Source organism: Oryctolagus cuniculus, chromosome 13 (genome assembly GCF_051225735.1).
Source record: "Oryctolagus cuniculus isolate XC-2025 breed Fujian yellow rabbit chromosome 13, ASM5122573v1, whole genome shotgun sequence".
Classification (NCBI taxonomy): Eukaryota; Metazoa; Chordata; class Mammalia; order Lagomorpha; family Leporidae; genus Oryctolagus; species Oryctolagus cuniculus.
Window position 1 is genome coordinate 25,281,253 of NC_142879.1, and position 25,217 is coordinate 25,306,469.

General features: G+C 47.6%; 1 protein-coding gene across 12 annotated transcripts in view; it reads left to right on the top strand.

The window, feature by feature from the left end:
* Positions 1-25,217, top strand: part of HHAT (hedgehog acyltransferase) — a 300,447-nt gene that overhangs the window by 114,169 nt on the left and 161,061 nt on the right. For 10 of the 12 annotated variants that reach the window (XR_016219599.1, XM_008268452.5, XM_089312131.1 and 7 more), the window contains one exon: positions 10,193-10,343. The exons of the other annotated variants lie outside the window; for them this stretch is intronic. Coding sequence is in view for 9 of the 10 variants with exons in the window: in XM_008268452.5 (XP_008266674.3) it covers positions 10,193-10,343 (151 nt within the window). In the remaining variant the exon portion in view is untranslated. The remainder of the gene's footprint in view (positions 1-10,192; positions 10,344-25,217) is intronic. 12 annotated transcript variants of the gene reach the window in all.

Below are 25,217 nucleotides of genomic sequence, written 5' to 3' on the forward strand. Positions count from 1 at the left end.
CAAAGTAGCATGCAACTCTTTCGGATGATGCATTCAGGAAGTCTTTAAGGGGTAATAGCATATAGACAGGGTCTTAAAGAAGGGTACAGGTTTTTTTTTTTTTTTTAATTTTTTTTGACAGGCAAAGTTAGACAGTGAGAGACCGAGAGAAAGGTCTTCCTTTTTCCTTTGGTTCACCACCCAAGTAGCCGCTACAGCCGGCGCGCTGCGCTGATCTGAAGCCAGGAGCCAGGTGCTTCCTCCTGGCCTCCCATGCGGGTGCAGGGGCCCAAGCACTTGGGCCATCCTCCACTGCACTCCTGGACCACAGCAGAGAGCTGGCCTGGAAGAGGGGCAACTGGGACAGAATCTGGCGTCCCAATCGGGACTAGAACCCGGTGTGCCGGCACCGCAGGCGGAGGATTAGCCAAGTGAGCCGCGGCGTCGGCCCAGAAGGGTATAGTTTTGACAGATAAAATGGAGGGGGAGGGGAAACCTCTAGGCAGAGGAATGACTGAGTCAAGACAAAGGGGGATCATGTAGCTGGGTAAAATGAGGAGTCCAGCGAGGGTGGGGCAGGTAGGCAGGAAAAATGGACTGGGCCTGGTCTTGCATTCTTCTCTCCCCTTTCGCTCCAGCCCTCCAAGGGAGATCTTCATCCGCTCATTTGAGATCCAGAGCTGAGAGCAGTGTGATAGGCTAGGCTAGCACCAATCGCTAGCTGCTCTACATCAGTTAACACTATGTGGGAAGAGAAAGTGGGTAGGCAAGTGTGCCAGTCTGGGAGGTGGTGAACCTCAGGGAGCTTCCTTGGGATCCTTTCTCAGTGCTGTTCCTCCTAGAACTCTTTGTGGAATTGAACACTCGTCTCCTTCTATCCTAGAAGTCTGCTCTTTTTCTAGTTTTCTGGGGAACAACCTAAATTCCATTTTGAACAAACTGAATTTGAAGCACTTCCAATTGGAGAAGGGCTTCTGGTAGACAGAATTAACCACCCACTTAATAACTTCAATGCAGTAGAAAACGTGAGGGTATGTCAAAGTTCATGGAGACGTGCACTTAAAAGATGAGTTAATTTTGATGCAAAAATTGAAATCCATGCGTAGTTTATTCATGATACATATTTTCCATGAAGTTCAAAGATTTTTAAAGTTTTATTTATTGGAAAGACACATACACACAGAGACAGACAGACATGTACATGGGGCACACAGAGATGATCTATCCACCGATTCACTCTAGACTGGAATGCCCAGAGCAGCTAGGGTTGGGTCAGACCAAAGCCAGGAGCTGGGAACTCCGTCTGGGTCTCCCATGTAGGCAGGGACCCAAGTATCAGAGCTATCACACTCTGCCTCCCAGGGCATACATCAGTAGGAAACTGGAGTTGAGAGGCGTTCTGGTCTTGAACCTAGGGCCTCCGATGTGGGATGTGAGCATCCTATGTGGTGCCTTAACTGACACCAACACCCTCCATGAACTTTCTGAAGATGCCTGATAGTTCTGGGTTTCCCTCTGACCCTCCCCTTCTTGCCTGTGTTTCTGATACTGGGAATGCAAGATCCCCGACCCACAGAAGACTCTTACTTGGTGGCAGCTCTGAATGTCCAAAGTGACTTAGGAGTTCTCAGAACTGATGTTTTCTTTCCAGAAAGAGAATGATACAGGTAGTATTTTTTATTTTTAATATTTTTTAAACTTTTATTTAGTAAATATAAATTTCCAAAGTACAGCTTATGGATTACAGTGGCTTTTCCCCCCCATAACTTCCCTCCCACCCACAACCCTCCCATCTCCCGCTCCCTTGCCCATTCCATTCACATCAAGATTCATTTTTTTTTTGGCAGGCAGAGTGGACAGTGAGAGAGAGAGACAGAGAGAAACGTCTTCCTTTGCCGTTGGTTCACCCTCCAATGGCTACTGCGGCTGGCGCACTGCAGCCGGTGCACCGTGCTGATCTGAAGTCAGGAGCCAGGTGCTTCTCCTGGTCTGCCATGCGGGTGCAGGGCCCAAGCACCTGGGCCATCCCCCACTGCACTCCCGGGCCATAGCAGAGAGCTGGCCTGGAAGAGGGGCAACTGGGACAGAATCCGGCGCCCCGACCGGGACTAGAACCCGGTGTGCCGGCGCTGCAGGCAGAGGATTAGCCTACTGAGCTGCAGTGCCAGCCAAGATTCATTTTCAATTATCTTTATATCAGAAGATCAATTTAGTATACATTAAGTAAAGATTTCATCAGTTTGCACCCACATAGAACATAAAGTGAAAAATACTGTTTGAGTACTAGTTATAGCATTAATTCACATTGTACAACACATTAAGGACAGAGATCCTACATTAGGAATAAGTGCACAGTGACTCCTGTTGTTGACTTAACAAATTGACACTCTTGTTTATGGCATCAGTAATCACCGTAGGCTCTTATGAGTTGCCCAGGTTATGGAAGCCTTTTGAGTTCGCCAACTCTGATCTTATTTAGACAAGGTCATAGTCAAAATGGAAGTTCTCTCCTCCCTTTAGAGAAAGGTACCTCCTTCTTTGATGGCCCGTTCTTTCTACTGGGATCTCACTCACAGAGATCTTTCATTTAGGTCACTTTTTATTTTTTTTGCCAGAGTGTCTTGGCTTTCCATGCCTAAAATACTCTTATGGGCTCTTCAGCCAGATTTGAATGCCTTAAGGGCTGATTCTGAGGCCAGAGTGCTGTTTAGAACATCTGCCATTCTATGAGTCTGCTGTGTATCCCGCTTCCCGTGTTGGATCGTTCTCTCGCTTTTTAATTATATCAGGTAGTATTAGAAAACACTAGTCTTGTTTATATGATCCCTTTGACTCTTAGACCTATCAGTATGATCAATTGTGAACTGAAATTGATGACTTGGACTAGTGAGATGGCATTGGTACATGCTACCTTGATGGGATTGTATTGGAATCCCCTGGCACATTTCTAACTCTACCATTTGGGGCAAGTCAGCTTGAGCATATCCCAAATTGTACATCTCCTCCATCTCTTATTCCCATTCTTATATTTAACAGAGATCACTTTTCAGTTAAATTTAAACAACTAAGAATAATTGTGTGTTAATTACAGAGTTCAACCAATAGTATTAAGTAGAACAAAAAAAATACTAAAAGGGATAAAGTGTTAAGTTGTTCATCAACAGTCAGGACAAGGGCTGATCAAGTCACTGTTTCTCATAGTGTCCATTTTACTTCACCAGGTTTCCTTTTTGGTGCTCAGTTGTCACCGATCAGGGAGAACATATGATATTTGCCCCTTTGTGACTTGCTTATTTCACTCAGCATGATGTGTTCAAGATTCCTCCAGTTTGTTGCAAATGACCAGATTTCATTGTTTTTGACTGCTGTATAGTATTCTATAGAGTACATGTCCCATAATTTCTTTATCCAGTCTACTGTTGATGGGCATTTGGGTTGGTTCCAGGTCTTAGCTATTGTGAATTGAGCTGCAATAAACATTAAGGTGCAGACTTCTTTTTTGTTAGCCAATTTAATTTCCTTTGGGTAAATTCCAAGTAGTGGGATGGTTGGGTTGTATGGTAGGGTTATATTCAGGTTTCTAAGGAATCCCAGACTGATGTCCATAATGGCTTTACCAGTTTGCATTCCCACCAACAGTGGGTTAGTGTCCCTTTTTCCCCACATCCTCGCCAGCATCTGTTGTTGGTACATTTCTGAATGTGAGCCATTCTAACCGGGGTGAGGTGAAACCTCATTGTGGTTTTGATTTACATTTCTCTGATTGCTAGTGATCCTGAACATTTTTTTTATGTGTGTTGGCCATTTGGATTTCCTCTTTCAAAAAATGTCTATTTAGGTCCTTGGCCCATCTCTTGAGTGGGTTTTTTTGTTGTTATGGAGTTTCTTGATCTCTTTGTAGATTCGGGTTATTAACCTTTTATCTGTTGCATAGTTTGCAAATATTTTTTCCCATTCTGTCGGTTGCCTCTTCACTTTCCTATTTCTTTTGCAGTACAGAAACTTCTCAGTTTGATGCAGTCCCAAATGTTAATTTTGGCTTTGACAGAGAAGGAGAGGCAGAGAGAGAGAAAGGGTAGGGGGATGTGTCTTGCATCTGCTGGTTCACTCCCCAATTGACCACAATGGCTGGACCCGATCCAAAGCCAGGAACCAGGAGCTTCTTCCAGGTTTCCCATGTGGGTGCAGGGGCCCAAGGACTTGAGCCATCTTCTACTGCTTTCCCAGGCCAAAGCGGAGAGCTGGATTGGAAGTGGAACAGCTGGGACTCGAATTGGTGCCCACGTGGGATGCCAGCACTGCAGGTGGTGGCTTTACCCACTGTGCCACAGCGCTGGCCTCTACTGCTAGTCTTAAAAGAATCATTAATCCAGTTACATTTCAAGGATCAACTCTCCTCCAGATGTTAGGTGCTGGGAGTACAAGAGGTAGAAGATACAATGCCATAGCTTAAGGTGTTCGTGGTCCAGTAGGCTAAGGCCACATGTGTACAACTGTGGTCTGATGTGGTGATCACTGACCAGGTCATTAAGAAGAAAGCATGAGATGAGTCCGAGAGGGAGCAGGGTGGCTGTCCATCTGACCCCTCATCCCCTTCACATTTTTAATGCCCGCATCTGCTGCCTCAGCACATCTGAGCTCCTGTGTTAGCTTTGTTTCACTATATAATGAAATACTGAACACGGGCTATTTATGGAGAGAAGAATCACTGAGCTCAATGACATCTGTATGAGCTCTGTCCTGGTGGGCCCTCTTAGCTCTATTACATTATCACACAGTGGCAGGAGCACATGAGGAACCCAGGGTTCACATCTTGAGCCGGCAAGAACAGAGGGTATGGGCCAGGCTCAGGCTTTAAAAAAACAAAACAAAACAAAACAAAAAAACCTGCTCTCTCAAGAATGCACTCCAGGAGACCAGTATCCCCTTCTGAGGATTGTGCCCCTGAGACTTAAGGACATCCCCAAAGGCCCCACCTCGTAAAGTCCTCACCACCTCCCAGTACTGCCACCCTGGGGACAGCTGGTGACATGTGAACCTCTGGGGAGACACTGAAGCCACAGCATCTCCTTTTCTCTGCTCTAAACTTTGGCTTTGTCCATTGACTTCACTGATTTCTGTCCTCGTTGGCTACTGATGAATAACCAACCATTCCCGAACTTGCTGGCTAACACTGTCATTTCCTATCTCCTGCTGGGCTGTTGGTTGTACTCTGCTGGGTCGTTATTGTTTGGCGTCCCTCCTAGAGTCACAGTCAGATGTCACCGGGGCTGCATTCTCCCAAAGGCCCAGCGTGGCAGAGTGGCCTCGATGGCTCCGCAGAGGCCTGACATTGAGGCCTGCTGTCGGAGAGGAGCTCAGCTCCTGCTGGGCACTAGAGCACGTGACTTCATGTGGCTTCACTTTGTTTCCTGGACTTCTTGCAGAATGACTGTTGGGTCCCAAGAGGAAGTGTCCCAAGAGTGAGCATTCCAAGAAGCAACATGTGTCAGGCCAATGACAGGTTACACTTGTACTTGCAACAGCTTCATTTATTCTATATGTATTGGTCCTTACTGGGGAAATGACAAGGTCACATCACAGAAGAGCGTATAGGATAGGAGATTCAGTCGCAGCTGTTGTTGGGAAATCCATGTTTCCTAACTTTGTATTAAAGCAGATTTTGAGTGTGTGTATGTCTTTTTTGGTTGACGCCACTAAGATGTGAGCCCCACAAAAGGAGTAGCCACTGAGGCAGAGCAAGCACCTGGAATCATGCTTGTCACAAAAGTATCCAGAGAATATTTATTCAACGAGCTGCTGTGTTCAGGTTGCTGCCCGTCTTTGCTCCTGATTTGCAGTCTTTCCCATCTCTTTTAAAAGACTGTGATTCTCCCTAAGGGTGGGTACCATGTCTCTTAATTCACCACTGTATTGCACAGTGCCTGGCAAGGAGTCAGCTCCATAGCTGTATTTTAGATGAATGAGACAAGACCAGATTTGAGCTAGGATCTGAAAGGCAAATGCAAATTTTCCAAGAAGAGCAGGAGGGATGGAGCAGAGAGGCACAAGAAAACACCATGTGGCCAACAGGAGGACAGATAAGACTGGAATGAAGCTGACTCTGGGCTTCCAATGGCTGGGTCCCAGCTGATTAGAGCTCTAGGCTGTTTCTCATCGTTTGTAATTAGTGATTCCAGCTGCCACACATTTGGCACGTGCTTGCTGAACAAATGAATGTCAAGGGACACCTAATACATGAACTAAGACGTGAACTTCTGAAGGGGAAGGGGCTAGGTTAGATAGTCATTCAGAGTTCTTTAGCAAATTGAGAAAACTTTAAATACAATGCCTGCAGAATTTTTTAAAGTGTTGAAAAATAGTCAAGTTTTGTATCTTTGAAAATAATGAAAGCTAGTTCAATTTATGCAAGCCAAATAACTTTGAATCAGAATAGCTTATATTCTTATGTTTCCTTCTTACCCATTGTGAGCCTGAGAGAATGTAGCAAAATACTTAGGGTACCCCCTGAACCTTAGACCAAGTCTTAGAAGGAAAAGAATAATTTTTAAGGTCAAGGGGAAAGAAGGATGAGGCATGAATCTTTAATAGGGATCATGAAAATCAATAGCAAAAAAGCAGAATAGTTAAACCCACAGGTGCAAACACAATAGAAAAAATTACACAGAAATAATAATGCTTTGGAAATCATGGTGTATCTTTTTTCTATGAGCTTGTGAGACAGTTATTAAAATTTCAAGGAGAAATTTAAGTCTTTTGCATCTTATCCATAGGAAACATCCGGTGACAGGCAGGTAGAGCACTAGTTGCATATGAATAAATATGAGTTCTTGTGCTTGTCATCCCATATTGGTTGAAGGAAACCTCCCAGTTTCCTTCAAGCACATTCAGCAGCAGTGTGATATTAACACCTACACAAAATCAGTCTTGTCTTTAGCTTGGTTCTATATGAAATTAACAAATGGCGAAGATTTTATACCAATGATGACTCATTAAAATGTAGACTCAGGTATGGATTTTAATGCCAAGCCTCAGATATGACAACTGTACAATAATGATGTCAAAAGTAAAGGCATTAGCCGGCACCACGGCTCACTAGGCTAATCCTCCACCTGTGGCGCCGGCACTCTGGGTTTTTGTCCCGGTTGGGGCACTGGATTCTGTCCCAGTTGCTCCTCTTCCAATCCAGATCTCTGCTGTGGCCCGGGAGTGCAGTAGAGGATGGCCTAAGTGCTTGGGCCCTGCACCCACATGGGAGACCAGGAGAAGCACCTGGCTCCTGGCTTCGGATCGGCACAGCGTGCCAGCCGTAGCGGCCATTTGGGGAGTAGAACCAACAGAAGGAAGACCTTTCTCTCTGTCTGTCTCTCTCACTAACTCTACCTGTCCAAAAAAAAAAAAAAAAAAAAAAAAAAGTAAAGGCGTTACACGTTACTTCCTACAGGAAGCAGTCCACTGTGCTGACCTGGTAGGTCCTGCCAATGGGGAAAAGATGCTTCTGATGCCTCAAGTACCCAAGAGCCATGGGTGGTCTCCCACAGGTCCTTTGACGCCCTGCAGTTGTCCATGCTGAACACTGACGCTCAGGAAGCGTTGTCCCCTCATCAGCCACTTGGGCTCATGTGCCGCCCTTCTGGCTCCTGGATTTTCCTCTGCAGTGCCTGGTGGTCCATATTGGACTACTTTTGTGTTCTGTTCATTGCCTTCTCAGCCAGTAGAACTGACTGCCTCACCACTCAGAGAGGTCATGCCCTACCCATGCTTTTAGGATGGTATCGCACACAGGAGGGCACTTCAAAATGGCCATGGAGAAATGGAATTCAAAGATAAGTTTATTTTGGTGTGAAGAATGCTTGAAATGCATGCATAGCTTTTTTTTAAAAAAAATACTTGTTTTCATGAGCTTTTTAAAGACCCCTTGTACATCTCACTTTGTGATGAATGGTGTGTGTATATACATAAAATCTGTATGCACACACACACACACACTTACACACACATACAGTGGCTTTCTTCTTGATGCCTACCAGTCTTATCCAAGAATGCCGAACATTTACACCCTGCCCTTCCAGCAAGTTTGACTGTAAGTTTGGTTTCCAAAGTCGGAAGCGCTTGTTTGTCTACTCCCGAATGAGACTAAGCCACAGCGATTCCTGGGGTTTTCTTGTAGGACACAGGGCTTTGACATTCGAACCATCACATGCCATTGCCAAGTTGTCAGTGCAGGAAATGGCTTTGTGTTTCTTGTGGCTCTTACACATGCTCTTTCAAACTTCCTTTCAGAGATCCTTGTGTTGCATCAAAAAGACTGGCCTGTGATGTTGTCTGTTAGTACTTCTTTAAGACTTGGTCATTTCCTTCAGAATTTTCCGGAAGATGACCTGGTCGGTGGCACCGGCACCTGCTGCAGAATTTCTCTGTACAGTGGGGGAGTGGTCTCCAGTTTGGGTCAGCCTGCGACTGTGGTCAACGTGTCTCCTGGGCTGCTTGCCCAGGTTGCCTTTGGCCTTCTTGCAGGCACTGACTGCTCTTGCAGACTCACCTCACCTCCTCACTGTGCTGCCGAGGCCAGTGTGGATGGGCCCCACTCAGCACGGAGCCTGGGCCTTCCATCCACCTACCCACAGGGTGAAGAGGCTGAGGCAGCCAGCCAGGAAGTCCGAAGAAGCTGGGAGTCAAAGTGCCACAAGTCCCAGCTGCAGCCATGGCTCCTGGGGACAGGCAGAAGCCTGTGGGGTGGCCATAGCCCCCTCTCAAGCCCTGTGCCACTCCCACTGCTCACTCCCTCCTTTCTTCCCACTGGGTAAGGCTGCCCCAACAGTGGGCCTTCTCATGGGGTGTTTTTGTTTGCTCATTTAAAAAAAACCAACTTTATTAGATAGCATTTTCATACCACACGATTCACCCATTTAAAGCACACAGTTCAGTGAATCTTTGCATTATTTATAAATAACGCAAGCAGCATCTATGGATTTTAGAAGAACATTTTTATCACTTAAACAAAAAACAAGCCCTGGGCCGGCATTGTGGTGCAGTGGGTTGAGCCTCTGCCTGCTACGCCAGGTCTAACAGGAGAGCGCTGGTTCGAGTCCCGGCTGCTCCACTTCCCATCCAGCTGTCTGCTCTTGCGTCTGAGGAAAGCAGCAGAAGTTGACCCCAGTGCTGGGATCCCTGCACCCGTGAGGGAGACCAGATGGAGTTGTTCACTTCAGCCCGGCCCAGTCCTGACCGTTGCAGTCATTTGGGGAGTGAATCAACAGATGGAAGATCTCTTCCTGTCTCTGTCACTCTGCCTTTCAAATAAAAACAAAATAAATCTTTAAAAAAAAATAGCCCAGTCCTTCACCATTCCTTCCCTCTGTGTCCTCTTGCCCTCCCACCCCTCCCCACACTCGCTGCTGCTCTTTCCGTCTGGGTGAGTTTCCCCGTGCTGACTCCATGTGGGTGGAGTCAGGCCATGTATGAGCTTTTGTGACCTGCTTCTTTCACTCTGCACCATGCTTTGGGGGTCACCCATGCATTAGCATGTGTTGGTATTTCATCCCTCTTTGCGGTGGAATCGGGTTCCATTGTATGGATATACCCCTTGTGTGTGTTCATCTGTTGGTTTGGGCTGGTTGCCATCTCCTGCTGTTACGACTAAGGCTGCTGGTTCCGTCTGGGCCGAGGTTTCTGTGTGGCCATGCTCTCATTTCTCAGGGGTATGTACCACAGTGGCACGCACAAAGTTTCTGTGGTCATTCCACGTTTACCCACCTGAGGACTCACCACACCAAAGCGGCTGCTCCATCATGCGTCCCTACCCGCTGTGTCTGATGGTAGCGGTTTCTCTGCATTTTCACCAACGCTTGTTGATGTGACTGTTGGGCTCGAGCCATCCCCGTGGGTGTGAGCTGTTAGGGTTTAAAAGGATTTGGGAAGGATTTTCCACTTCAAATCGTTGTAAAATATAGTGTATGCTTTTAGGCACTCTTTCCTAGTAACCTAACAGGCATGGCTGCTAAGAGGTCTTGTTTGCTCTCACAATGATAAAGGAAGTTTTACTAGTTGTTAATCCAAAGGCTTTATGGATTGAAGCAACGTGGGACACTGTTCTTACTGTGGGCAGTGAGCAGGAAGTAGAGTGGGTGGTAGAGCTCTGGGGTGTCACCTCCCTCCCAGGGGACTGCTCAGCCTCTTCCGGGTGCATCTTATGGGTGCCTTTGTCTTCCAGGGGGACTGGCGCTGGCCCACGTGCTCTTCTTCTACGTGAAGTACCTGGTCCTCTTTGGCGTCCCAGCTCTGCTCATGCGCCTAGATGGACTCGTGCCGCCGCCCCTCCCTCGCTGCGTGAGCACCATGTTCAGCTTCACGGGGATGTGGAGGTCAGTCGCGGGCTCGGTGGGCTCCTGATGAGGGGTCTGGTGGGAGGAGCTCTGTCTTGGTGGGCTTCACAGAGCTTGGCCGCCAGCCCTCACTGCCCTGCACTCATCTGGGCCTCTGAGTTCTTCATCTGACAACAGGATGGCACACCAGGCTGACTGCACCTCTCAAAATTACCACCAGGCTATGGAAAGAGATGACGCAGGACGTTGCTTGCCAAGTCTGTGTAGCAGCGTATGCAGGGTTACGTGCAAAGTGGTTTCATACTACCTCGGGATGTGCTCCTGTATGTTGATGGTTTTACTGCTTTCTACTCTCTTTGGAAATGACATCTGTATAGGTGAGACTGTGTGTTTAAAAATGTTGGTTGAGGATAGTAGCGTAGGCCAGTGTGGTCACTAGTTGTTAGATCTGGGTCACTTTACTAAATCTAAGTTCCAGTTTTCTTATCTCTACTACAATGGTAGTAATACCAGCTGTGCTAATAATACTAGTAACGGTGGTACCCATCTCCATTGAGAACAGCTGGCGCATGGCAGACTTGATGAATGTTAGCTCTTACCTTACGTATTCTATGCTCAGTGCACATGGACAAATAGATTCTTCTTCTTGGTTTTCTTACTATTCTTGATTTTGTCCCATATTCTTGATTTTGGCCTGGAATCTTTGTTTCTAAAGATTCCTCAGCCCCCTTCTACTCCCCACCCTCTCTGATTGTTGTTTACAGGTGGGCTAGTGTTCTAGTGTGTGACAAGTGGCAGGCCTGCTTCTGCAGCTGTAGTCCTAATGTAAGAGACTCAGGGCTGGCGCTGGCACAGCAGTGGGGCTTAGTGCCTGCTGGAATTTTGCTTTCTAGGAACAAGTTGACTATGCCTAATCTGAAAGTCTAAAATCTGAATTGAAAGCTTAAAAAATGTTTATTTTCCTCTACTTAAAGTAGTAATGGAGGGAGGAAGAGAGGAAAGACAGAGATCAATCTTCCATCTGTCAGTTCATTTTCCAAATACCTACAGCAACCAGAGCCTAGCCAGGCTGGTGGAGCCAGGAACTCCATCCGGATCTCCCATGTGGGTGGCAGAAACCCAGTTACTTGGGCCATCTTCTGCTGCCTCCTAGCTGCCTTAGCAGGAAGATGGTTCAGAAGTACAGGGCCCAGGCACCCTGATAGGGGGCATAGGTGTCCCAAGTGGAGGTTTAACCTGCTGTGAGGCCCACCCTTGACATTTTTGAGTTCAAAAGTGATACAGCTTCAGGGATTTTTCAGATCTCAGAACATGACAGATGCTGGATTTTCAGATTAGGATTCCTCACCCAGTAAGGTCTGTGCCAATATTCCCAAATCTGAAAACGCCCAAATCCCAGACACTGCTGATCTCAAGTGTTTTAGAGAAGGGATACTCAGCATCTCATATGTTTTAGAGAACAGTCTGTTCCCCATATGCCTCTTGCTAGGCCTGCCCTGCTCAGAATCGTGTAATCATTTGGCTCATTCAGGCTTATACCTCATCCCTGTAGCTAAAAGATCCACTACATAAGTAGGGGAAGAGTTCAGAGAATATTGTTCTGCTTAACGTCGCTATTCAGAAGCAGGTGGGTAGCATTCAACATCCTGGTTTTTCCTGGTAACTTATTTTAGAAGATGAATTCATCTAAGGCTCTCTATCTTGTATCTGCTTTGCTTCTTGGGGTTAGACATTTCAAAAGGTTATTGCAGGGAATGCTAAGTAATTGCTTAGATTTGTCCTTAATTTCTTGATCGGATATCATGAGTTGCCCTGTTTGAATGGCAAGCTTGGAAAATGCTAGCAAAGGAGCTCCATCTAACTAGAAGGCCGGGAGCAGTTCATATTTAACTCTGTCAACATTTGACCTTCTAAATGTAATTTTTCTGAATTAATGGGTCAGGAGCCAGCACGATATGGGGCATGTCACAAGGCTTTGTGAACTTGTATGGTTCCTCTGCCACCTCCATGTGGATACTCTTGCTAATGGATTTCTTGGGAAGCACATATTCCTAACTGGCTTCTGTAGCATTAGTTGGCTTAGTGGAAAACCATGACTCCCAGGGAAGCACGTTAGGTTGACTTCAGGCTCCTGGCTCCTTTTCCGTTATACCAGCCCATTGACTGTAACAAGAAGCAGTTTATTTTTATTTTTTAAATGATTATTTTTTGTTTGAAAGAGTGACAAGAAAGAGAGATCTTCCATCTGCTGGTTCATCCCCCAGACAGCCACAATGGACTGGGCTGGGCCAGGCTGAAGCCAGGGACCAGGAGCTTCTTCCAGGTCTCCCACATGGGTGGCAGGGGCCCAAGCCCCTGGGCCATCTTCTATTGCTTTTCCCAGGCCAGTAGCAGGGAGCTGGATCAGAAGTGGAGCATCATGAAGTGGTGCCTTATGGGATGCCAGTATGACAGGCAGTGCTTTACCCACTGAGCCATAATGCTGGCCCCAGAGCCATTCAGATAGTTGGCTGCATTTCACACTCAGAGTGGTCATCTTTATTTTAATTAGTTAATTAAGCTTTTAGTCCAAGAAGATCCTTAGTTCTACATAAACCACAGGTGGAGAGCTCATGTCTGCCGGGTTCCGGGTTGTTGAAATGCTGTCTTTTCCCTCCCAGTTAGTTTTAAGACAGACGTGAGTGTGAGAGTAACACTGAAAGCTGCTCTGAGGAAGTGCTGGGGTGGCCTCTTGGAATAACGTGGTTTCAAAGGGAGGCACTTGCCTGGGCTCATGCTAAAATAACGAAAGCATCTTTCTGGGAAGCGACCTGTCTTGACTTCTCCAGCACTCATGGGTGTGGGTTTTCCCCTGCGTGTTTGTTTTGTCCAAGCTTCTTGATGGGTTTTCTAGTTTTCTGTTTATGCTTAGAAGCACTGGGGTCTTTGTACACAGTTGGTGGAATGAGAAGGTCATGCCAAGATGGCTGCTGGCAAGTGAGCGTCAGTTACTCAGGAATGGAATCTGGAAACCACATGGCAATGGAGCCTGCCTGGCAACAGGCTGTGATTGGTTAGGGCATAAACTGCCCCTTGACTGGATTGGCTGCCCCAGCTATATAAGCTGCTGTACCAACTGAAATAAACAAGTCTGACCCACTTTCACCCGACTCCCTCCTGGGGTCTGTGTGTTGACTCTGCGCCTCTTGCCCCCACCGTGCTCCTCCTTTCAGAATGAATCCACAACAACACACAGTGACCACTGTAGTTGAACTTAGGAATGGAGATGAACTCTGAGTTACAGTCCACCCTGTAAGGCTCAGAAGCAGTTTTTAATTGAAAAAGGAATAAGAATTGTGTCTCTCCTTTGGCATGCTTTGTAGATGCTCCTCTGTTCCTAGCAGGAGTTTTTCCATGCTTCGTGTTGCTTATCTGGTACGGAGCCCTGACGTGGGTCAGGTCCCCATTCTCTAACCTCTCACTTGGAGAATGCGTGTGAAGGGAAAGTAAGTTTTGACTGTGATATTTCTGTCAACAGATGACTTTATGTTAACATTTCTCAGCCGTTTCTTGATGTCTTGCCACAGACAGGGAATAATTCTCTCTTTCTGGATTTGGGTTGGAGAGGAATTTAGTCCTGGTCAGCTGGGAAAGTGCTGATGCAAATTATTCTGCTGGGCCATGGCAGCCATTCGTGTGGTGACACAAAGTACTAGGTGCACAGAGGCAGAGGGGAGAGATTTAAACCATCCCGGAAGTTTGCGTAGTGACTCCTTGAACTTTTAGGAAACCCACACAGAGTGAGGGTTAGAACTGATGGTGACAGATGAATTTTTAATCCACTGTGTTAAGACACCTTATGCTCCTGAACACCTTACTGATGGTTCCATATTTTGGTCCACTTAGCACTGAGAGAAGGCTTGAAGCCAGCAGCCTGCTCTGTATCAGAGGCATCTGAGCTGTACTTTGTAAAACAGATGAAATCGTCCATCAGTAGAGAGATAATCTTCCCTGAGATGATATTCCAAATTGACCATGGACAATTGCTCTTCACCCACATGGCTCAAACCTAAGAGTCAGAACCCAATAGATTTGCTCGTTCTTTCCCCTTCCAGCTCTCCTTTTATGATGTCTCCTCGGATATTTACAGGCAGAACAAAACCCTAAGGAGCATGTGTATTCCCACTTGCAGGATTTTCCTGTGGTCGTGTGGACCTGAGAAATTGAGAATGTTCTGCTTAATTTTTAGGTTTCGTGTTTTAATTTAGATGAGCTGAGATCTGTAATGAGCATCCTTTGCCAAGAGTCATTAAAGATGACATTGCATGTCCGAGGTTCCAAATTAGCAATCTGATCATGTTCCCCTGATTTGATTTCTAGCTCTGGAAGCAAAGTGATAGAATTTCTTATGGTGGCTGGTGAGTTATGGGTCAATTTCAATTATCTCAGGAATCTTGCACAGCTTGCCCTCTGCATTTCTTGAATTATGATGTTCTCAGGTCTTCACAGGCAAAATCATGCATCATTGCTTATCCCAAAGGGATCTTGGTGCTGTTGGTGGTTGCTAGACCTTAATGTATGGGGTATCGTTAGGCTGGGGATGGCAAGGAGCCTGAGCTGCTGCTTTCAGTGGGCTGTTAGGTCAATAGAAGAATTCAAATCCCAAGGTGGAGCATTGGTCAGGCATCTGGTAGATGATTGAACCTGCATTGTATACTACTGGCTTTGCATTGGTCCTGTCTGACTCGCGTTTAACCCCCAGTCGTAGAGCCAGCTGGGAGGCATGGAGTCGGTGATAGATGCACTGTATCTACCAACATCGTCAGGGGAAAATGGAGATAAGGTGAAAACCAAGGAGAAAAGGTGAGCAGGTGCTGTTACTAAAAGCTGACATTTTGGGAAGCAGCTTTATGACAGTTTGTTGCTTGCCAGTGGTGTGACTTTGGGAAAATAAGCTCTCTGAGCCCATCTTTTCATCTCCAGAATGGGGGTAATTATAGAGCTTGCCTCACAGGAAGGATGTGAAGATTGGTGGAGCTTGATGTAGAGTGGATCCCCCAAAAGTAGGTTCTTCTTATTCTGTGTGGGTTGTGTGTGGGGGGTGGGAAGGAGGCTTGGAAATCTGAGAGGTCTGCCCACTGATGGGCTGAGTTGGAACAGCAGGGGATACGGATGAGACTGAGGAGGGGCAGGCTCTAGTCCATTTCTGCGCCAGAGATGCCATTGAGGGATAGGGACTGTTGGAAAGGCCACAGGCTCTGTCCTCCGGTCACTTTGTCTCCATTTCCTCACTTCTTGGCTGAAGACTTGGAGCAGCCTTGTCCCCAGAAGGATGTCTGTGTCCCCTCCACTTCTGGGTTGGTCTTAGCTCAACCACGTTGATTGGGGTTGACCACAGGTATTGCAGTGCTGAATACTCTCACCCTCATGGCCCATGGAACTGGGCAAGTTGTTAACTTCTGCGTGCTCAGTTTTCTGAGGCATTGAGTTGAGCAAGCCTCAAGATCATGTCCTAAAGCACTGAGGGCAGGTGCTGTGCTTTGGCTGTGTTTTGTCCCCCAGAGGCTCATGTGCTAGAAGCTTGGTCCCCAGCATGTGGTATTGAAGTAGTGGAAACTTTCAGAGATGGAGCCTAGTGGAAGGTGATGAGGTCACCAGGGACACTGTCCTTGAAAAGGATCAGTGTTCTCTTGGGACCCTGGTCAGTTTATGAGAGTGGACTCTTACAAGAAGAGTGAGCCCAGCCCCCTGAGGCTCTCTGGCGTCACATCTCACAATATGATCACTCCCTCTGGTGCACGGCAATGTCCTCTGCCTTGTTGTAATGAGGCCAGGAGGCCCTCACCAGAGACCAACAGTTGCTGTTGCTATGTTCTTGAACCTCCCGCACTGTAAGCTAAGTAAACCTCTTTGCACTCAGCTTCAGGTTTATTGTAGCAACAGAAAATGAACTAATGCAGCAGGGCAGGCACCCAGAATTAACCAGTAATCACAATTACTGGTGTGGGGGAAAACTTAGACCATTTCTTTGTTTTTAATTTCCTAGAAGAAAAGTCTCATAGCTTGAGTGATTGAAGGAAGGAGTGGTAGGTAAAGCATGGGAGTCCCCAGAATCTTCACCATTACTAAGTAATGAGGCCTTGCACGCAGGTTCCAGCTCATAGACATTTGTTTTGCCTCACATTTTTGGGTCCTGTCTTGGTCAGCCCTTCTCTCTCATGATCCCATCTTGGCAGACTCAAAACATATTTTCCTTCTCCTGACATTTATGTTTTAAAATCCCCTTCCTTCTGTCCCCAAGCATCTACCACCATGGATCACAGAGAGAGGAAATAGCGAGTGGAGGCAACTTTTATGAACTATTGTGATGTCTCACTTCCTGGATTTATTTTCTCCCTGGGAGAAAGACTTCAGTTTCTATGCCACTGAGAAGGTCTTAGATGGAAAGCTTTCGGGCTAAGAAATAGTCTGAAGCAGGAAGCACCAGGGCTTCTGGAGGCGTTGGTCCTGTGTCAACAGAGCGGTGTTTGAGAGCCCAGCTCTGAAGCCAGAATGCCTGGGTCTGAATCCTGGCTCTGCTGCTTATTAGCTGGTAACCTCTCTCTGGCTGAGTTTCCCTCTCTGTGAATGGAGATACTGTAATGGAGCCCATTCATATGAAGCACCCCATGCCTTTCATGCCAACAGTCATGCTTGCTCCTGCCTGCCAGACTGTATTGCTCCAAGGGCAGCAATAATCTTGGTCTTATCTAACAGTGTATCCCAGCACCCTCCTCGGTGTATCCCAGCATCCTCCCCAGTGTATCCCAGCATCCTCCCCGGTGTATCCCAGCACCCTCCCCGGTGTATCCCAGCACCCTCCTCAGTGTATCCCAGCATCCTCTCAGTGTATCCCAGCATCCTCTCAGTGTATCCCAGCACCCTCCTCACTGTATCCCAGCATCCTCTCAGTGTATCCCAGCATCCTCCTCAGTGTATCCTAGCATCCTCCTCACTGTATCCCAGCATCCTCTCAGTGTATCCCAGCATCCTCCTCACTGTATCCCAGCACCCTACCCAGTGTATCCCAGCATCCTCCCCAGTGTATCCCAGCATCCTCCTCAGTGTATCCTAGCATTCTCTTCGGTATATCCCAGTATCCTCTCAGTGTTGACACTCCACCCTCTGTCTCTCCGTTTTTCTCCTTGAGTGTTAGGATATGTGTGTGCCATCATAGTCTGTCTTCCATTACCGTTAGTTCACCCCCCACCAACAGCCGCTACAGCTGGCGCACTGCGCTGATCCAAAGCCAGGAGCCAGGTGCTTCTCCTGGTCTCCCATGGGGTGCAGGGCCCAAGAACTTGGGCCATCCTCCACTGCACTCCCGGGCCACAGCAGAGAGCTGGACTGGAAGAGGAGCAACCGGGACAGAATCCGGTGCCCTGACCGGGACTAGAACCCGGGGTGCTGGCGCCGCAGGTGGAGGATTAGCCTATTGAGCCGTGGTGCCGGCCCCCTTTTTTTTTTTTCCCTGCAATTTTCTTGAGAATGACACTTGTTGGGTATCTAGAATGAGGCATGAATGCCTTCCTCATCTGTGTGTTGTCGTTATTTCAGTAGACATCATGCCAAGTCTTAAATTTTGGAGGAGGAAGAAAGTTATGAACTTAAAGGAGGAAAAGGGGTTCAGTTCAGACTTGGATTTGAGAGAGGTGTTTGTGTTTGGGGATAGGAATTTTTGGAAGGAGGTGCTGCAAGAAGACCTCCTGATCTTTCAGAGGAAGTGAGGTGGGAAGGGGGCCTGGGTGTGCGGCTGGTTTCATACCGCTCTGAAATGTGCTCAGAGCAGCCCAGACTCTGACAGTAGCGATAACCGTAATATTCCCTGCAGCAGCAGCAGCAGCAAACACGTAGTGCCCACGTGCCGCCAGAGCAGCCCTGAGAGCCAGGATTCAGTTTATTCAGTCCTCACAAAACCCTCTTGGCATTGTAGTTGGCGTTGTTGCTATCCCCACTTTACAAGGGATGGAACTGAGACACAGAGAGGCTGAGTCAGTCTGCTTAAATCCCACAGCCGAGTGAGTGATGAGCTGGGACTCATCCCGGCCCATCCAATGGTCTGTTTTAGTGGGATGGCACTGAGGTGCCGTCCTGCCTGAGGTCCAGAGAGGGAGGTTTGTGCGATAGGATGTGGGCTCAGGGGCACTGAGCATGCTCATGGCCTAGGAGATGACTTCTGGAGGGCGGGGTGCAGCCGGGCGGTGGTTGGCCACTGTGCACCCTGGGCTGAGGAGTCACTGATTGGGTGCCTGGTGTGGGCTTGTTTCTGTGTCACCTCCCTCATGCCACAAACAGCAATCCAGACACTCAACTGCCCTGCGGGAGAGAGGAAGAGGGGCTTCTCCTTCTCCTAGTGTCCCTGTGGAAACGTCTTCTTGCATCCCTCCTGCCAACAGTCACCCTGGTGACCTTCCTCCTCCTCGGCCAGCACCTCTGTGGGCTTCAGTGGAGGTGAATTACCTGTGGAGTACAGCTGTGATTCTTGGCTCTAGGGATGGTATGTGAGGAAGGTTAGGGACTGGCTCTCTGAATCTGGGAACGTCCTTTGTATCCTCAGGTTGTAGGGCTCTGGCTGAGGGTTAGAGGAGAGGGAAGGATGTGAGGAGGAGTGAGAGTGATTTTCTCCTTCTCCATAAACGCATGCCCTGAGTAGAACCTTGACTGCAAGGCCTGCCTGGTGCTCCAGCACAACGTAGGCAGGAAGGACATTCTTGTAGTCACAGGAGCTACCCTCAAGAAATCTGTGCACGGGGACAGTGTCGTGGACAAAAGGCTAAGCCACTGCCTGCAGTGCTGGCATCCCATGTGGGCACTGGTTCTAGTCCCAGCTGGTACACTTATAATCCAGCTCCCTGCTAATGTGCTTGGGAAAGCAGTGGAGGACGGCCCAAGTGCCTGGGCCCCTGCACCCATGTGGGAGACCCGGAAGAAGCTCTTGGCTCCGCCTCAGCTGTTCTGGCTGTTTGAGGAAGTGAACTAGCGGATGGAAGATCAATCTCTCTGACTCTCCCTCTCTCTCTGTGTAACTCTGCCTTTCAAATAAATGAAATCTTAAAAAATCTGTGCAGACTGTTCTTGTATGAGTTTATCACATATGGGACTCCAACATGCTGCCCCTCCAAATATGAGGCTAGGTGGAGACTTAGGGCCTCTGGTGGCAGGGGAAGTACCTGGAGGTGTTTTCCTGGTACCGGGAATGGTTGTCTGGAGCGTCAGAATGGGGGCTGTCCTTGGGCCATGCCACTGACCATCATGGGGCTAAACCCAGGTTCTGTTGGCTCTGTGCTCTGACTGCTGACCAGTAGGTGGAAGCGCACAAGAAGCGAAGAACCTGTTGACTCTTTGGGGTCAAGTTTTATCAGCATTGCAATGAGCCAAGTCCTCTTGTCCAAAGCCGTTCTGCAACGTCATATTTGACTCTCAAATAGTCTGTTATTCTCATTAGTCTTTCACTTAAAGACTCTTCAGACATGAGAAACTCTGAATGGGTCAGACCATTTTCTCTTTGTTCAAGGAGTATTTACTGAGCTCCTCTATGTTCTAGCCAGTGACTTAGGGATGCAGAGCTGAATGTGGGAGTCTGTGCCCTCAGGTAATCACTAGCAACAAGCTGTGTGTCCCGAGACAGGCCTGACCAGCATTCCAGACTCTGCTGTGCTTGGCATTTGACAGCACTTCCATGTCTGTCGTGTCATTTGCTGGTCCTGTGGGTTAATCGGGGAAGGTCCTATCTTGATTATTCCCATTTTATTGATGAGAAAAATAAAAGCCAGAGGAGTTAAAATGATTTTCCCAAAGTAAGTGGAAAAGCTGGGACTACACTGTCATCTCTCAGTAGCAATGCCCTAATGTTAGTTTCTTTAATGTGTTAGCAAAAATTAATTTAAACTTTGATGCCTTTAAAATGTAAATGTTGTAGTCAATGGACACTACACAAATAAATTACACTAATTTATGAAAAATGATTTTATTTGAATAATTATATGTTGCTACTGACAGTTGTTGGAAAAGCAGAGTAATATTTCATACCAATTTACTTCTAAGGCATTTGAGGGAGCTACGTAGAGACATAGCATAGAGAGTGTAGCGTGAATGCGGGAGCCCCAGGTCTCAGAGCCATGTCTTCTAACTAGTTCTGTGACCTGGATCTGGTCTCCAAGTTCTCTTGGCCTTAGTTTCTCCACCTGTTCATGGGCTACTGAACCTACCTGTTGTGATGGAGATGAGGAATTATTTAACGTTTGTGTATAAATTAAGAAAGGTGTGTGTTCTGTTACCAAATTATGTAGATGTTAAAGTGAGAAAGAGAGAGAGTGTGTGTGTGTGTGTGTGTGTGTGTGGTGAGCTGACTTCATAAGCCGCATAGCATATGAGAAGTTCATTTGGTACAGAATGAGGTGCAGTCACCCTGCACGGCACTGCACCCACCCCCATGCAGCAGGTGGCGGGAGTGAGCGGGGATTGGCAGAGCCCTGGCCTGTGTGTTACCGAACCCAGGCTGCAGGGTGCAAGCTGAGTCCCCACTCCAGAGCTGCCAGGCAGACACTGACCTGTGGTCACGATGTCTGCTTTTTGCATGGACCGTCCTGTGAAGCTTTTCCGGGGGACACAACGTCAGGGACCGTGTGTCTGCAGGATTATTAGAAATCCAAGGGCTTGGCACCCCCGTTTGTCTGTTTAGAGCTCGTTGCCTCTTGTGCCACTTGGTGGCCTGCACCTTCCTGGGTGCGGTCTGCCTCTTGAAACCTGGAAACTATCCCGGGCAGAGCTTCAGAGGCTGCAGCTAAATTCATTGTGCCGCACTCAGCACTTCAGATGGAGGTGGAGGCTGGGCCTACCTCCCTCTGATAGCTCCTCCAGACCCATCTTCCCCACTTCATTCCTTAGCTTGCCCGAGCACACGCGCTTGGGACACCCTCCAGGAATGCACTCCTCCAGACCCCTGCTTCGGGGACGTTCTGGTCCGATCACCTTCAATCCATTCCCTGATTCAGCAGGTACTTGCACTTGGGGCCTTTCCTATGCGCTGATGGTGCTGAGTGTGGGGCATAGTAGGGATCAGAGCAAGCAAAAGCACCTGTTCTCAGGCCCTTTATGCTTAAGCTGGTGAGGCGTACAGAACAGTAAACATAAATAACTGATTTGGTGCCTTAGGATGCAATAAATCCTGTGAAAAAATGGAGGAAGGAAGGGGGATTGGAGTTTGGGGGAAGGTTTCCACTCTACAGTGTACAGGATCTCTGCCAGCACGGAATCGGTGGATGCTTCCTCCTTTGGGAAGTACAGGGTTAGGGTCCTGCCATGCTTTGGTCACAACCTTTCCATCAACCAATTACCATATGCAGCTTCCTTTCTGTGTGGTTCTGTTTGAAGGCGCCTGACTTACTGTACCTTAACTACTTATTAGTTACTATCGGTTCATTCACTTCGAATTCACGACCAGTAGTGCTGTAACTCATGCCTGAATGGAGCTTGCCTGATACTCGTGTTCCTTGCGCAAGGCGTGTCACAGCCTTCTTGTGCTTGGGACATGAGGCAGAATAGCACACTGTGCTCAGGGACTATTTAAACAGCAACATCACCAAAAACTTCACAAAAGTACAAAAAATGAGGAGCTAAGTAGATGGGGAAGATTCTTGCTTGTAGTAAGAGTTCTGAAGCAAGAAAGCAGAATGTGCCTTGTTTGATGTTGATATGGCAAGTGGGGGGCTGGCACTGTGGCGCAGTGGGTTAAAGCCCTAGTCTGCAGTGCCGGCATTCCATGTGGGCGCTGGTTCGAGTCCTGGCTACTCCACTTCTGATCCAGCTCTCTGCTATGGCCTGGGAAAGCAGTAGAAGATGGCCCAAGTCCTTGGACCCCTGTATCCACATGGGAGACCCGGAAAAAGCTCCTGGCTCCTGGCTTCGGATCAACGCAGCTCTGGCTGTTGCTGCCATCTGGAGAGTGAATCAGCAGATGGAAGACCTCTGTCTCTGTCTCTACTTCTCTCTGTAACTCTGTCTTTCAAATAAATAAAATAAATATTTAAAAATGTCAGGTGACTCATTTTCTGTTGCTCTGAGCTTGTGTTAATGACCTTAAAGTACCTCGAGTTTTGATTTCGGGGTTACAGATAGATGGTAATGAGCAGGTGAATTTGCAGGAACAGAACTGGTGAGTAATGAACAGTCACAGGTGATCAGGGAGGGCCTCTCTGAGAAGGTGACACGTGATGAAGCCTTGGAAGACAGCATGTGAGTCACGGGGCAGGCATGCTCACAGCGCTCAAGGAACAGCAAGGAGGCCAACATGAGAGTGTGGCGTGAGGAGGAGAGGGCTAGGAGCCGGAGGCTGGAGAGGGAATTTGGCCAGCCCTATGCATCCTGTAGTTTTAGTCTGAGTGAGTTGGAGGCTATGGGCAGGATTTGAGGCGGGAGGCAGGATTGCACTGTCTTGAGGCAGTGTAAGGGGTGTTACTGTTATCCAGAGCCAACCCTTGACCCGGTCATCTGCTCACCACTGTAAAAACAACTCTGTAACCTCACCCATGTCTACAGCAGCCCCAGATCCCTGGTGGAGCACAGCTTCAGGGACTTGGCTGCCCTTGTGCAGTGTGAGGGTGAGCTGAGCCGTCTGACGGCCGGGCCCAGTGCTGTCAGTGCCCGTCTGAAGATGGACTGTTGCTGGAGATGGAAATGATTGAAGTGTCAGTTTCCACAAAGCCATCCGGCCTTGTGCATTCTGAGTCTTGCACGTTCGGATTGTTTAAGCATAGGGTGCCGGTAATTAGACAGAATGCCCGCCTCATTGTCTGCATCAAAGGCCTATGTGTTTCCTTCCTGAGTTGTGACTTTGCTTTGTATAATCATGGCTGTACCCTTGGCACGCATATCTCATTCACCTTGAGTGTGGTGGGGGGTGGGGAGGATGTGGCTAACCAGGTTGCCGTGGGACGGCATTTGGATCCAAAGTCAAGTGCAGAAATGATTGCTGTCACGTTGCCGAGCTGCTTTAATGAATCCAGAAAATATGTAAGGTGATGCATTATTAAAGGCATGCGTGGCAGAGCTTCCGTGTGTACAATTTGGGCGTGAACTTATTAGCATCTCGGGTTGATACCTCTTTTTAGATTTAATTAGATTTCAGGCTTCAATCGATTTATTAAATGAATTTCTCGCTGCTTAAAAGGTGTAATCTGTCGATGACAGTAGCTTTCATCACTCCCTTCTCATTTCCTGCTGCGCTCAGGCAGATCCCGGCTTCCGTCTTGGATTCAAAGCCAGAGGTTGTTTTCCAGAGATCCTGTGCTGCGTAAGCGTAGGTTCTTTTATGCTTGGAGACACTGGGACTGTGAACGCAGTGAATTTTTACCCACACTTCCCGACACGAATGCACCTCCTGTAGGTTCACCCCCGGGAAACGTGACGAATGCATTCCAATGGCACCGTCCTCTGCTGCAGTGGCCCCAGGCCCCTGGGAGTCTGTCTTTTGTGATTTTGGCCCAAAAACCCCAAACCTTTATTTCTGTTGCCATGAGGAGAGCATGGGGACTGTTCAAATAGCAGGCAATTAAATGTAATGAATCAAAACATGTTAGTGGTTGGCAAGATTAGCCAGAGAGGCCGCAAAGTGCAGTATTTTAGTTTGCATTTGTTTTGAGAGCACACTTCTCAGCCACTGGGGCATCCTAACCCATCTCTCCCTGTTCACCTGCTTGTGCCTCATTTATGATGTGGGGCTCCCACTAGTGCTTTTTTTTTAATATTAGTTTTTTATTTGAAAAGCAGAGTCAGAGAGAGAAAGATTTTCCATCTGCTGGTTCACTCTCCAAATGGCCACAGTGGCCTGGGTTGGGCCAATAGGAAGTCAGGAGCTTATTCTGAGTCCCATATGGGTGCAGGGCACATTAGCAGGGAGCTAGCTGAGAGGTGGAGCAGCGGGACTCAAACTGGCGCCCATATGGGGTACTCGTGTTCCAGGCGGAGGCTTCCCCTGCTATACCACAATGTCCTCCCCACCCTGGATATCTTAAGCTATCTTTTCTTCCCCAAGCTTTAGGCTGTGTTTGTGTGTGTGTCTGTGTGTGTGTGCTTGCACACACGTCCATCTATCTTGTATGCTTGTGGGGTAAGGAAGGGTAGTATGGAAAATGGCTCAGTTTCTGATTGTGTTTAATAGCCATGCTCTAAATAAATAATGCCTACAGTACAAAGTGGAAGAGGTGCTATTGTCTGATGTATTTTTATTTTGGAAACGAACTAAGCTTTGGACCGAAGTCAGCTATGGGCAGCTCATTATTTTTAATATATGTACTGTGTATCTCCTAACGTATTGTGTTCCTGAGAGTTGAGTTGGAAAGGGATTAAAGGCCCGGCAACCAAGGTAGAAGAATGTACGTATAAATCCATGTCTATCCTATAAATCTGTCTTTAATATAAGGATAAACCCATTTTTGCTGCAGAGCAAAAGCTCTGTTGAGAACGCTCTGATTTAGAATTCAGGGGAAAAAAATAAAAGTTAGTTAAGAAGTGAAGCCCGGAGGCAAAATAGGATTGTGGTGACTGGCAGCTCATCTTCAGGGGCAGGGCTAATTTTATTTATTTCTGCCAAACTCGGCATAAGATATGTTATGTAAGAGGTCTGTGAATTCTGAAATTTCTGATCTGTTTGTTAGCTCTGTTGATGCACCACTTTGTATTTTTTGGTGGCTTATAACTCATCAGTATACTTAATTTTTTGGTGCTCAGACTGTCCTGGTCTTAGCTGGTGGGGACCTCATCCACCCACCGTCAGTGTCCTTGGACGGCCCAGCTGGTGTCTGAGAAAGACACCTCATGTTTACAAACCTGGCCCAGCCAAACCTTTTATCGCTGGTCCCTCCGGTATCCACACGTAAGCACAAGGTGGTGGCTGGC